Below are 14,969 nucleotides of genomic sequence, written 5' to 3' on the forward strand. Positions count from 1 at the left end.
AAGACAGAGAACATCAGAGGTGGCTTTTTTTCTTTTCAGAGTAACTTTGAAAATAAGTAAGAATAACAGCTGGCAAGCCATAAGTACAGTAAAATGTATTTTTAGTCTTTGTACGCAAAGTCCCATGCCCAAATCTCCTGTACTTAGTTTCAGGTACAGAAAACAAATATTCACTCCATCTGGTTGGTGGGCATGTGAATCAAGCTGTCAAATGGGCATTCTAAAAAAAAAGCGAATCTTCCAACTGGTCCCTGATCTGATCAAATTGAAGTGGTAGTAAAGTCTGCTTTCTAGTTCTTTACCTAGAGGTAACCTTATAATAAAGCTTACCTCTAGGTAACATGAATATCTCCTAAATGTGCACCACTTAGGAGATATTTGCTCATTTGACAGCCGGTGGTGTCACTGGTGCATGCACTCTGAAGAAACGGCATACCGGTGCCATTACTTCAGAGCGCTATGTCATGCCCGTGACTCCTATGCACATGCACAGGAGTGAGGTCACCGCAGCTCCTGAAAACCTGGAGGAAGACAAGGTAAAGATGGAAGCTCTCTCTGCCATCACAGCACACTGCTGACTTGCCTGAGAGCGATGCATACTAGCACATTAAGCCATTGCCTTACAGGAGATTACTTTTTTACAAATACCGCTTTAATAAACCATCAGCCATTCCCCTAACCAGTGGCGGCCGGTGGAATAAAAATATGGGGGAGGGGCAAACAGTATAACAACAAGTAGTATTAGTGGCACTTATCCCATCCCCATCGGCTTCCCCTGCTCGGCGGCTTCCCATTTTCCTGCTCTCCACGGGTCATAACAATGGCGGCTTCCGTTTACCTCCCTCCTTCTTGGCAGCCAATCGGAAGTCTTCTCTTTTCGGAACAATCAGAAAACGGGTCTCACATCCGCTTCTGATTGGCCGGATTGAGGATCAGCATTTCAACAGCGAATGTTCATTGGGTGGGATAGGAGTGCATTCTCTGCGACCCGAGTCCACACGATTTTGAAGCCTATTAGAGCCACTGGCTCTAATCAAGTGCTTCAAAAGAAAAAACCTGGCCGATGTAGGGGGTGGCCGTGCCAGCCGTGTATAGATTCATGCTATCCATTGCATATAGGTGGGAGGTGTGAAGAGAGGGGGCAGTGCCCGGGCGCCACTAATGGACGGACCGCCACTACTTCTAACCTGATAAATGTACTCCATAGCATATCAGTTTTCAGTTATGTACATTTATTTCCTATGAATAGGCTTCTGAGCAGTTTGTAAAGAAGATTGAGCAATATTTTCCCTAAACACAAAATCATGGGATTTGGCAACGTAGCCTATCATTGGTATTCCACCATTACTTGTTCAGACATACAAAGATCATTTCTTCTGTTTAGTGAGAGAAATAGTCATAATTGTAAAGTTTATTATATACTATCATTCTACTTAAGTCTTCCAGGATCACTGGAGGCTTTGTGTGGGTGGGTTGTCGGGAAGGCATGGCTAGGATTACAGATAATGCATTGTGTTGTATCAGTAACTCTAGAAAGCTGTCTCTTCCAGGCCTCTGGGGGTTTTCAGACTGTTTTGCAATGAATTCAGGAATCTGTAAAACAAGCTTAATGCTCAGAATAGAAAAAGATAAACTCCCCGAGAAGGACGACAAGCAGAAACATGGAACATGCCCTGTGGATTGGCTGTACTACGGATATAAGGTTAATATATGCGGTCATTATTTTCCATATTCAATGGAGGTGATTAAAGAGCATTTCTTGTGTAAAATAAGACTGTCTTTTGCTTCTGGCCTCTATATGTAAGAACAGATCACTCCTCCTGCTGCGGAAGCTGGATTACACCAAGGAGATGTGACATTAGATCTAATTTCCATCTCCACCTCCGGATAAATATAGCATTGTTAGGCTTTAAATGCATTGTTGTATGAGGACTGTACTGGAAGTAACACAAAAGTGGGCATATTTTTATTAACTTACAGAGACCATTCAAATTTCACATGGGGATAGAGTAACTTTTCTCTATAGCAGGGGTAGGCAACCCTCGGCACTGGTGCTGCAAGCGGCACGCAAAGCCTCTTTTGCTGGTGTGTCGAATGCTGTCCCCCGTCAGATAGTGTCCGCCCTGTACTGCACTTGCGCAGTACGTAGGACAAGGAGACGACGATGGTCTCCAAAGATGAATGGCGCCTGCGTACTGAGTCCAGGTTCAAGCCCCACCATCCAAGTGGACATAGAGTCAGAATAAAAAATTGCAGAGCGAAGCGAGGCTGTGCCCGAAGCATGGCGAGTGAAGCGAGCCCGCGAGGGGCCCTGTTACTAAGTGCTACCGTATATCCACTTGGATGGTGGGGCTTAAACCTGGACTCCGTGCGCAGGCGCTGTTCATCTTCGGAGACTTTTGGAGTCTCCTTGTCCTCCGTACTGTGCAAGTGCTGCACCTGCCTAGTACGGGGCGCACACTATCTGATGGGGGGACAGTTTTTGGCAGAACACCAGCACTCGACTTCCTCCCCATCAGCGGAGCAGTGCAGGGAAGTGTCAGTGAGACTCGAATGCATTCCAATTTCAGAATTCCCCACACTGCACCTACACATTGTAAAAGACGGGAATCATTGTTTGGTTTTCGCTGTAGCTGTGATCGTCAACTTTTGTGATGGGGGAGATATTGGGTGCAGTTCTGCTGGGGGGGGGCGCTCCCTGTTTCCTGGAGGAGGACTGTCATTGGCTACTGGCAAAGCCAATCACAGTCCTGCTAGCCCCGTCTACCATCTGGAGGAAGATGACTCCTTTGGTTGCCACTACCAATCTCAGCTGACAGTTTGTGGAATTACTGTTCAGCTTTTGGGAACTTTGTTGAAATTATTCCTTAACCTTTGTGTCACTTACTACTGAACTCGCTGGGACTCTGTGTCCCTTTATGGAGGCGACTCCACAGCCAGTATTCAGCACAATGAAAATCACACCCAAATTTTGCTGCGGCGCCGAGCGTTGCACATTTTCACAGCTACGGGGCCCCAAATTATGATCCTGCACACAGGCCCACTGCTTTCAGAAAATGCCCTTGACCTGAGCTCATCATTGCGCATACATTCCATATGCTTGTATGTAACATCACATACATCACATACATCACATACAAGCACGTGGGCTGGATGCGAGAGGTAGATCAGCAGGATGAGTGTGCTAGGACAGGTAGATGTGTATCATCTCTGCTTCCTTTCACCACTCTGCATATCATAGATGAGAAGAGGGTACAGCGGTGGAGCAGATGAGCAGGGAGGTACAGTGGTGGAAGAGATGAGAAGGGGGTTCAACAATGGGTCAGAAGAGAAGGGGAGTTACAGTGTTGGGACAGATGAGCAGGGGGGTTCCCTGTTGGGGCAGATGGGAAGGGGTTTCAGTGGTGGGACAGAAAAGCAGAGGGTAGAGTAGTGGGGAAGATGTGAAAGGAGATGTTTTGGTGGGACAGATGAGTTGGGGGTTACATTGGTGGGGCAGAAGAACAGGGGGGTACAGAGGTGAGACAGATGTGCAGGAGGTACATTGGTGGTGCAGATGAGAAAGCGGGTTACAGTGGTGGGGCAGATGAGCAGATGAGTTCAGTGTTAGGACAGATGAGAAGGTGATTCAGTAGTGAGATAGAAGAGCATGGGGATATGGCGGTGGAGCAGATGTGCAGGGAGGTACAGTGGTGAGGCAGATGAGAAAAGGGGGGTGGGTTTACAGTGGTGGGACAGAAGAGCAAGTGGGTACAGTGATGGGGCAAATTTGCAGGAGGAACAGTGGTGGGAAGGATGGGAAAGGGGTTCAGCGGTGGGACAGAAAAGCAGGGGGGTACAGTGATGGGGCAGATGAGCAGGGGGTTACAGTGGTGGGACAGATGAGCGGGGGGGGTTCAGTGTTGGGCCAGATGAGAAGGGGGTTCAGCGGTGGGTCAGATGTGAAAGGAGGTGCATTGGTGGGACAGATGAGCAGGGGATTACAGTGGTTGGGTAAAAGAGCAAGGGGTACAGAGGTAGGGCAGATGTACAGAGGGGTACAGTGGTGGGGCAGAGGAGAAAGGAGGTACATTGGTGGGACAGATGAGCAGGGGGTTACAGTAGTGGGTTAGAGGAGAGGGGGGGGGGGGACAGAGGAGAAAGGCGGTACATTGGTGGAACACATGAGCAGGGGGTTAGAGTGTTGGGGCAGAAGAATGGGGAGAACAGAGATGGGACAGATGTGCAGGAGGTATAGTGGTGGCAGATGAGAAAGAGGGTTAAAGTGGTGGGGCAGATGAGCAGATAAGTTCAGTGTTAGAACAGATGAGAAAATAGTTCAGCGGTGAGAGAGAAGAGCATGGGAGTACAGCAGTGGAGCAGATGTGCAGGGGGTACAGTGGTGGGACAGAAGAGCAGGGGTACAGTGGTGGGGCAGATGTAAAGAAGCCTCAGCTGCAATCCCAGTGTGAAAGCCCGAGTGCTTTCACACTGGGTCGCTGCGCTGGCAGGGCGTCGCAAAAAGTCCTGTAAGCAGCTTTTTTGAAGCGCTGTAGGACCGGTGAATACTACGCTCCTAAATCGCCCCTGCCCATTGAAATCAAGCGGCGATTTGCCTGGTGGTTTAACCGTTTTTCAGCTACTAATGGGGGTTAAAACCACCCCGCTAGTGGCCGAATAGTGCCGCTAAAACCACAGTAAAGCGCCACTAAAAATAGCAGCGCTTTACCACCAACGCCCTGTCGCTTTCAGTATGAAAGGACTCTTACAGCATTTACTTTATAAAAAAACCTTTTCATGATTGAGAGTGTAAAGTTGACATTTTTTTGTTAAAAAATCGACATGCTCAATATCTATGACAATTTTTTTCGGCATACTGTACTCAAAAGGTTGCCTTCCCCTGCTGTATAGTAAATCTTCTTTTTCATTGCAGGTAAATAATGAATTCAAAGCAGAAGCAATGTATCATTGTTGAGTTCTTGACGAAGGAGGGGTGCAGGCTGTCCGGCATCCATAAAAGGATAGAGAATGCTTATGTAGATCAACCTTTCTCAACTGAGGTGCTACGGCACACTGTGGTGACATATGGGATCATCAGTGAGATCCTGGTTCAGAAAGGCAGTAGATGGAGCTTCCACTGTGATGATGTAAAGTTCGGAGCTCTGCCGGTCCCAGCCCCATATGGATACAGCCCAGCACAGAAAAGGCTTGATCAAGGGAACAGTGCAGAACAGTGGAAGGGGGTGTCTTCCTGAGTTCTTGAGAAAGGAAGGGTGCATTCATTAATTCACAGGATAGAAGAGCCACTCAGTTGAGACCATCCCCCAGCTGCTCCCTCTTTAACTGCAGGGGTAGTGGTTGGGGTTGCACACATACCGTGGCAATGATATTTTGCTTTGCGACTGCGGCTTAAGTTTTACCAGCAGGCAGACAGTACATACTGATGAATGCACCTCATTCAAGAGATTGGGGCAGAGCTGCAACTGCCCTGCAAACGTGTGCATTGCATGTGGTTATGGCATGCTGTTGCTGCATTTTGGGCTTAAAAACAGGCAGTGAGGAGGCAACATAGCACCTCCTCACCGCCTCTCAAATGTCTCTGAAAAATGATCTGAGCATAGATCACCTTTTGGAGGAGCAGCAGTCCTTGTCGCTATTGTGAACGCTATAAAAGCAATTCTGAACAGGCAGAATTAGGGGTCAGGAATAAAAGTAACATACATGCATACACACAAATACAGTGCATACACAAACTTAGTTTGTCGCCATTCCACGAGCGTAGAAAGAGAAAAAAAGGGGGTTCTCCTGGGTGGACTTTATAGGCAACACAATGTATTCATAGAAAAACAGGGAATTTTCAATAAAGTAATATCAATATAATAAAACAATTATTTATTAAAGATCATACATAAAAGACAAATTTGCACATTGATTTTCTGAACATAGTACAGATCACCGTGTCAAACATAAATGTGGAACAATCTCCTTACACCCGACTCGTTTCAGAAAAATTCCTTCTTCAGGGGTACAGAAGAATTCCACGAGCGTGAGCAATTTTAAAAGCATGACATGTTAGGTATCAATTTACTCAGTGTTTACTCGGTGTAACTTCATCTTTCACATTATATAAAAAAATTGGGCTAACTTTACCGGTTTCTTATTTTATAATTCAAAAAAGTGTATTTTTTCCCCAAAAAATTGCATTTGTAAGACTGCTGCGCAAATATGGTGTGACATAGTATTGCAACGATCTCCATTTTATTCTCTAGGGTCATTGCTAAAAAAATGCTAGCACAAAATACTGATTTTAACTTGTAAACAACAAATGTCAGAAATAAACTTGGTCCTTAAAGTGGTTGTATACTCATTTTTGGGACTTTTACCTACAGGAAAGCCTATAATAAGGCTTACCTGTAGGTAAAAAAAATATCTCCTAAACCTGTACGGTTTAGGAGATATTCCCCTCGGTATGCGCCGCTGACTGCAGCGGCGCATGCGCACAAGGGGATTCTCGGCCTGAAAATCCGTCAGTGGCCGGCCGGCCGGAATGAAATCTCCTACGCGCATGCGCGGGAGTGACGATATCGCGGCTCCGGCCACTCACAGCGCCGGAGCCGCGATACCCGGAAGAAACGCAGAGGGAGCATGTCAGCTCCCTCGGCGTGGATAGGGCCAGATGTCGGGGCCTCGTTGTAAGGTAAGTATTTCATAATGAGCTAGTATGCGGTGCATACTAGCTCATTATGCCTTTTGCTTTGCAGGTGTTAAAAAAATAAATAAACAATTTGCGGGTTTACTACCGCTTTAAGTGGTTAAAAAAAAACCGATTATACCTGCTCCCATACTGCTGGGCAGACTGTTTGCTTAGCAGTGCACTGTAGGGGGAGGTATAATAGGTCAGGATTTAGGAAGATGCCTCCCCCATCTACTGCTTTGCACTGTTCCATTGATCAAGTCTTTTCTGTGCTGTGTTGTATCAACACAAAACTGGGTCCAGCAGAGCTCTAAAACGTTACATCAGTACAGTGGAAGCTTCATCTACAGCCTTTCTCAACCAGGATCCTGCGACACCCCTGATGACCTCATACTGCACCCCAGGGTGACACAGCACCTTGGTTGAGAAAGGCTAATCTATGTAGGCATTCTGTATACTTCCATGGATATTAGACAGACTGCACCCCTCCTTTGTCAAGAAGACAATACCAAAACATTGCTTCTGCCTGGAATCCATTATTTACCTGCAGTGAAAAAGAAGAGTTACTATAGAGGGAAAGTTACTCTACAGTAAGGATGAGTTCCGGCGTGTTCGTACACCCCACGTGCAGAGCCTGCCAAGAAGTCAGCACTGCGCTGCGCTGCGCTAATCACAGGCAGTGAGACATTGTCCCAATGCACGTCTGCAGAGATCGGGAAATGTCTCCCTGCCTGTGATTAGCGCAGCGCAGTGCTGACTTCCTGGTGGGCTCTGCACTTGGGGTGTGCGAACACGCCTGAGCTCATCCTTACTCTACAAAGAAAATTTGAACAACCTATGTAAGTTAAAAAAGTTACGCCCACATTTGCATTTATTTCCGTACAATCCTTGAACAGTCAAGTTTCAGCCCATTCAAACAAAAATAATAACACTGAACCTGGATATTTACACACTCTGGTGCCTTCTGCATTGTATGTTAATTGGGCCCCATATCCTTCATAGCACAGGAGCACAATTAGAAGTATGGGTTGGTACAGTGGCATATCATCCATGTGTGCAGGGTGTTCACTGCACACGGGCCTCCGAGGCGGGGGGGGGGGGGGGGGGGGGGGTGTCCCAAAGTGACCCACACTGCACCCATGGATGATTTCCAGGTTTACAGTCCAGATGATCGGTGCGGTGGTGGGGAAAGTTGCAAGCACAGATCTCCCTGTATGACTTTTCAGCTGACGGGAGGGAGAGGAGGAGAGGCTGCTGTGAGCTGAAAAAAATGCAGGGAGATCTATGCTTGCAACTTTCCCCTGCCGCACCGATCCAGACCGTCTCTTGTGTCCTCCTTGTCCGGCAACCTTCCATGTCCTCCTCTGACCCCCGTGTACTCCTCCTCCTCTGGGACCCCCCCATCCTCCTCCGGCCCCCATGTTCTCCTCCTCCTCCTCTGGACCCCCCCCATCCTCCTCCTCCAGCTCCCCTCCGTGTCCTCCTCCTCTAGCCCCTCTCTGTGTCCTCCTTCGTCCCCCCACAACCGGCTTCCCTCCTTTCCTCTCCCGCCGGCTACAGGGGATGTGTCAGAATGGAGAGCGAAGGAAGTGATCGGTAAATATGTGATTTACTAGCCCCTTCCTTTTCTGAATTGGACACAGTGAGTAATCGCTCCTCTGTCCTGTAATAACTGAGCAGAGCAAACTGTGTGTTACTCTGCTTCAGTTTAGGAATGAACAGGAGCCTCAGTCTTCTGTCCATTCATCTTCAATGCTGAGACTGCAGAGAAAAGGGACTGGGGAATCTATGTTCTCAGTCCCTTTCTCTGTCTCAAAGGGGAGATGTCAGGGGTCTGTTTAGACCCCTGATATTTCATCAAAGCCCACCAACAGGGCTGAAAAAAAAAATTCAATAAATATGAAAAAAATGAATTGTGAAAAAATGATAGAAAATGTAATTGTAAAAAAAAAAAAAAAAAAATACTGACACCTACCCCCTCCCCCTGCCCTACTGACAACCGCCTGTTCATTACCCCGACAACACCCCTAAAAGCATTGTGAAAAAAATTAAAAACAAATTAAATTGTAAAAAAATAAATACATAAAGATAAAAAAACTAATGACACCATCCACTGCCCTACTGACACTTCCCACTGTCCCATAACACCCCTCATCCCCAGAAGCACTGTGAAAAAAAAATAATTAAAATTAAAAAAAATTATAATAAAAAACTAATTGTATAAAATAATAAAAACAAAAAACTGACACCATCCACTGCCCTACTGACACTGTCCACTACCCCCGCCCCAAGCATTGTGAAAAAATAATACAAAAATACATTTGTAAAAAAATAATAAAAAATAAAAGACATTGACACTGTCCATTGCTCCACTTACACCATCCACTGCCCTACTGATACCATCTACTGGCCCCCAAAAAGCATTTTCAAAAAAAGTAAAAAAATTAAGTTGTAAAAAATAAAGAACTAATGACACCATCCATTGCCCTACTGACACCACACTGCACATACTACCCACTGCCATACACTCCACACTCCTCTCCTGCACTGTTTCCCCAAAAATAAGACCTAGCGTGCTTGTCGATGATGGCTGCAATATAAGCCCTACCCCCCAAATAAGCCCTACCCTGAATATAAGACCTACAAGGACTTTAACTAGGGCTTATTAGGGGGTCTTATTTTCGGCAAAACAGGGTATACATGCTACCCACCTCCATGCACTTCACACTCCTCTCCTGTACATACTACCCACCTCCATACACGCTGCACTCCTCTCCTGAATATACTACCCACCTCCATGCACTCCACACTCCTCTCCTGTACATGTTATCCACCTCCATACACTCTGCACTCCTCTCCTGTACATACTACCCACCTCCATGCACTCCACACACTCCTCTCCTGTACATGTTACCCACCTCCATACACTCTGCACTCCTTTCCTGTACATACTACCCACCTCCATATATGCTGCACTCTTCCTGTATATACTATCCACCTCCATACACTCTGCACTCCTCTCCTGTACATGCTACCCACCTACATACACTACACACCTCTCTCCTGCACATACTACCCACCGTCGTATACTCACAATTTAAGCCACGCCAACATTTCGCCTGAGGCCCACATTTTATCTTGCACACGGGCCCACTGATTTCATGATACACCCCTGGGTTGGCATAAACCCAATAGCTCATGCTCAGATTGTGTGTTATATGCTGAGGTATTTTCACCTGTAATTAAATTGTCTTCCTTTTGCCGCGTACACACGAGCGGACTGTATGGCGTACTTAGTCCGTCGAAACACATTTCAGCGGACAATCCGCTCGTGTGTGGGCTTCAGCGGACTTTTTCAGCGTGCAGTCCAGCGTACTAAGAATTTCGGATTTTTCGAAATTCTGTCCGTCGTACTTTGGTTTCAGCGGACAATCCGCTCGTCAGTATGCTAGTTCGGACTAAGAATGGCGCATGCCCAGAAAGGATTTACACGGCGGAAGGGTGCTTTGCTGTGTATTGGACTTCCTATTTCTAGTCCCGTCGTACGTGCTGTACACGTCATCGCGCAAGCTTTCGACGGACTGTTTGTGCATCCATGTGTGGTCAAGTCCGTTCAGTCAAAAGTACGACGGACTGTCCGTCGGATTGTATGACGAACTAAGTACGCCATACAGTCCGCTCGTGTGTACGCGGCATTAGTTTGGTGAATAATTGGTATATTCATTTACAGAATTCTCTGTATACAGTATTAGTGGACCCTGGTCCTTCCTGGCTAGATGTTCAAGTGTGAGCACTAGCTGGAATTAAATGCAGGTAATAAACTATTGGTACACTGATCCATTTAATATTGTGGCCCTGTGTTATTTATTAATGATGTAGGATAATACAGTATTTCCAGATTTCTGGAAGGAATCCTTATGGATACAAGAGGATTCATTTTGAAGATCCAGGTATAGATATTTTTACATTGTTGCATTGGTCTAGCTTGGACCAATATACTATAAATAGTACGATTTCCACTCACAGACCATCTTTTCTTCTTTTCCCCATGACTGTGTCTCTACGTATGTGGAGGTGGCCATCTTGTAGAGGCAGGGCTTTGCTTTGTCATGCCAGAGCTGCGCCCACCCCTCCCCAATGACTAGTTATCTGCAGAATGATGGGGCATATGCTCAAGAGGAAGCAGGAGGTGTGGAGGAATCACAGATGTACAGAATGGATGAAGCAGATGCAGACAAATGCTTGTGCTGTAGGTTGTCAAGTACAGCTTCCTCTCCAGCAGGGAAAACAGTGAGCTGCACAGTAGTGACATCACCAAATCTCAACCCAAGTCTCCCGAGAGTAGCAGTCGGAGGAAGAGTGCCTTAGATCTGACACTGCAAATATACTGTACATCTATGAGGCTCAATACACAGCAGTAATCATGCACAGTTTTTCAGTAGAAATTCAAGATAAAGGTACATTTTTGGGATATATTTAGATGTTCCCTTGCAACACAGAAATTCTTCACTTTTTGAAGTCTACTTTATCCTGCAGCTTCTCCCAAACGTTAGCATTAATCACAAACTAACCTCTAGAACCATACACTTAGTAATTATCTGGACAGAAAGAATTGTCACAAGGAAAACTCACGTATCAAGTATGATAATTTTTCCTGAAATCCAATACCCATTTTTTGTGCTCTTATTATACCACCACTATGTGAATCCAATAAGTAAGACAATTTTAAAAAATACAACACCCAAATTGTGTCAAAAGCAGATGGTCTGTGTTTTCCTACTACAATGTTAATGTCTTTTTTTTTCATTATCAAAAAATAGTGTTACCTTGTAAACAAAAATGAAGATGGAAAAATACTGGATTGGCATTCTGCTGCTAAGAATTGCAAAAATTATGGCGGTCAACTGTCTACTATTTCCAATCATCTTGAACAAGGTATATGCTACATGTTTTTTTTTTTTTTTTAATAATTGTGTATAAAATAAGGTGAACCTGTTCTCCTCTAGTTTCTAAAGTAACAGCACTATAATGGCACCAGGCACACTAGCTTACAAAAACGCTCCTAGCAGCATGTTTTGAGCATTTTTTTTTCTGCTTCTAGAAGCAAACAGCATTATCCTATGCATCTATGCACACTAGTTTAGTCTAGAAGTGTTTTTGAAGCTTCAGCTTTTCTGGAGCAGGAAAAAAAAGCACTTTGTAGGGCGATTTTGGGTGAGATTTGCCAGCAGAAAAGAACGCTGAATGCTCCTAAAATGCTGATAAAAGCTGGCACAAAGAAGATATTCTAAGCATTTTCATCCAGCATTTTTGTAACTTACAGTGTGCATGGAACCTGTAACCGTCAGAAGGCAAGTTCCTGATCCAGCTTCTTCTTCCCAAGTTTGTCAAAAGCTGCCCGGCCAAAAAGTAAAGGCCAGAACCAGGCCTGCCAGAGAGGCTGGAAAAATCCGGTCTCAGTCTCTGACAGTAGAACAAATGCGAGTTGAAATATATTGATTATCGATGACCTCACCTAAAAAAAAAAAAAATAATAATAAAAAAAAAATTGCACAGGTGACCAAAAGAAAGCTCTATTTGGGGGAAAAAATTATAAAAATTTCATTTGGGTACAGTGTTGTATGACCGCGCAATTGTCATTCAAAGAGTGACAGCGCTAAAAGCTGAAAATTGGTCTGGATAGGAGGGGGGTTTAAGTTTCCAGTAAGCAAGTGGTTAAAGGGATGAGGTGGCAAGCCTAGCAAAAACCCAAAAAGTTACAGTGTAGGTTGAACAAATGCAAACTAATTTCTGGCTTGCAGCTTTATATAAATGAACATAAATAATAAGCGCATGCAAAAATGGTAAAGGAACATACATAGTGTTAAATGTATTGCTTTTGTGACCAGAGGTCATTGAAGCTTAGTTAAACTCACTTGGTGCCTTATGCCCCGTACACACGATCCGAAAATCGTACGGAAAATACCGCTTTCAAAGCGATCGTACGATAATCGGATCGTTAGTACAGAGCTTTCGAGAGCCAATTAGGACAGTTCATCCGATATTATTCTATCGGACATGCACGGAAATTTTTTTCGTACGTTGCCAGATCGTACGATTTTCGTTTAATCAGCACAGCTATCGTTCGAAAATGCAATACAAATGCATTACAACACATGACATCACTTCCGAATTTTTTTTCTGTCGTGCGGGAATTTTCGTGACTCTAGTAAACTCATCAGATTCGATCTGAGATTAGCATGCAATAAAAAACGGACGATCATTCGTCCGATAATCTCATTGTGTGTATGGGGCATTATCTGCATTCAATTATCCGCAGAACCTGTGTAATTCATATGTGTTCGGGTTTAAAGGGATGAGATGGCAACCCACCTAGTGAGTATGCATCAGTTAGCTTGACAATAAGGCTGGGTTCACATATATGCAGCTGCGATTTTCAGTCCGGAGTCTGGTGCATTTCTGTTTCTGGTTCAGATGCAAATTTGTCCCTGAATTTTCATCTGAACTGGACCCAAAAACACACAGGACACTTTTCAAAACCGCTCCGCGGCTGCCTTTGCACTTGCGTGAACCGGCGCCACTGAAAGCCAATCACACTCATATGTTATGCGAATTGGATGTGGTTAAAAATGCATTCAATTCACATATACAGTATGTAAACCCAGCCTTACTAATTTGTCAGTTTTACACTGGGATCTGAAAATTAGCAATGTGCAAAGTAAACATCCCTAGTCCCCTGTCCACTGTGCAGGAGGATTTGGAGGATTTAAAGGGGGAGTATTATACTCATAAAGTGGATATATTCATTTTTTATAAAATATATTTGTGTAATAATGTACCTTTAAAATAAATGATAAACTATTATAAAATATGTACTTTGGGACCCTTATGCCGCGTACACACGAGAGGACTTATGTCCGGCAGACTTCCAAAGGAGTTCCGCCGGAGTTCCGCCGGAGTTCCGACGGAGTTCTGACGGACTTTTCGACCGAACGGACTTGGACACACACCATCACACCAAACTCCGACGGAGTCGAACGTGATGACGTACGACTGGATTCGAATAAGGAAGTTCATAGCCAGTAGCCAATAGCTGCCCTAGCGTCGGTTTTAGTCCGTCGGAGTAGCATACACACGAGCGGATTTTTCGAAGGGGACCGGGTCCGGCGGAGTTCCGTCGGGAAAATTTGAAGCATGCTTCATTTCTAAAGTCCGTCAGACTTTTGCGAAGCTAAAGTCCGTTGCAGCCCACACACGATCGAATAGTCTGACGGACTCAGTCCGTCGGACTTTGGATGTTGAAAAGTCCGCTCGTGTGTACGGGGCATTAAAAGTTGCTGTATCATATGTAGAACTAACTCAGATATGTATTAGTGTTCTGTGATTAAGAATAGATCTTTACTAATAATTATTTTTTGCCTTATTAATTAAAGTATCTGAATAAAGAATTGTCTGTATTGCCCCACAGATTAATTTTTCAGTGTTGGGTGTCAGGACAGGTTTGAATATGATTGACTTGGACAATATAGTGTGTTCTCCTTTCAAACACTTTGATGAATGAGACGGCCTGTTCTTTGTTGTAGCATTTATAGTTATGCAGCTGTTTAAACAGAAGAAGAGTTTTTGGATTGGACTCAGCAGAGATGATTATGATGTATGGGAAAATGGCACATCAGACAGATACACAAACTGGTTTCCAATTAAAACAAACCATGTAAGTACAAGTGACTTCATTGATGGGGAATGTGTGTTATTTAAAGTTCTTTTCTATCGGGAGAAAAAAAACATATATTTTATTTTTGCATAGTAGTTAGCAAGTTAAGTCACATTCTAGAATGTTAACATTTTGAAGGCAAGATATCCTCTCCAGCTTTCCCAGTCTTACCTAATAACCTTCGTAATTACAAGTAGACATGTGCAATTTGTTTAGTTCCAAATTCTTTCTTTAACAAATTTGTCAAAATGTCCAAAGTTTTTCAATTTTCCGAAATGTCGAATTACCAAATCTCCGAAATTTCGAATTTCCAAATTTCCGAAATTTCAAAATTTCAGAAAATTCGGAATTTTGGAATTTCGGAAATTCAAAATCCAGAATTCAGAATTCATAAATTCGTAAATTTGAAATATGCAAATCTGAAGCACGGAAATTGGAAAATTTGAATTCTGAAATGTAAAATTTCTGAAATTCGAGATTTGGAAATTCGGAAGTTTGGAAATTTGAAAATTCGGAAATTTGGAAATTTGAAAATTCGTAAATCTGAAAATGTGAAATTCGGATTTCTGAATCTTCGAATTT

At 44.2% G+C, this 14,969-nt stretch overlaps 1 protein-coding gene across 1 annotated transcript in view; it reads left to right on the forward strand.

Annotated features, from left to right (window-relative positions):
- The window catches only part of PLA2R1 (phospholipase A2 receptor 1), a 193,552-nt gene that overhangs the window by 136,431 nt on the left and 42,152 nt on the right, over positions 1–14,969 (forward strand). The window contains exons 20-22 of the mRNA XM_077447604.1: positions 1,551–1,702; positions 11,494–11,608; positions 14,257–14,387. Coding sequence (XP_077303730.1) covers positions 1,551–1,702; positions 11,494–11,608; positions 14,257–14,387 — 398 coding nt within the window. The remainder of the gene's footprint in view (positions 1–1,550; positions 1,703–11,493; positions 11,609–14,256; positions 14,388–14,969) is intronic.

The sequence above is a fragment of the Lithobates pipiens genome, unplaced genomic scaffold (assembly GCF_037356315.1).
Source record: "Lithobates pipiens isolate NorthernLeopardFrog02 unplaced genomic scaffold, aLitPip1_a1.2 Scaffold_22, whole genome shotgun sequence".
NCBI classification, from domain to species: domain Eukaryota; kingdom Metazoa; phylum Chordata; class Amphibia; order Anura; family Ranidae; genus Lithobates; species Lithobates pipiens.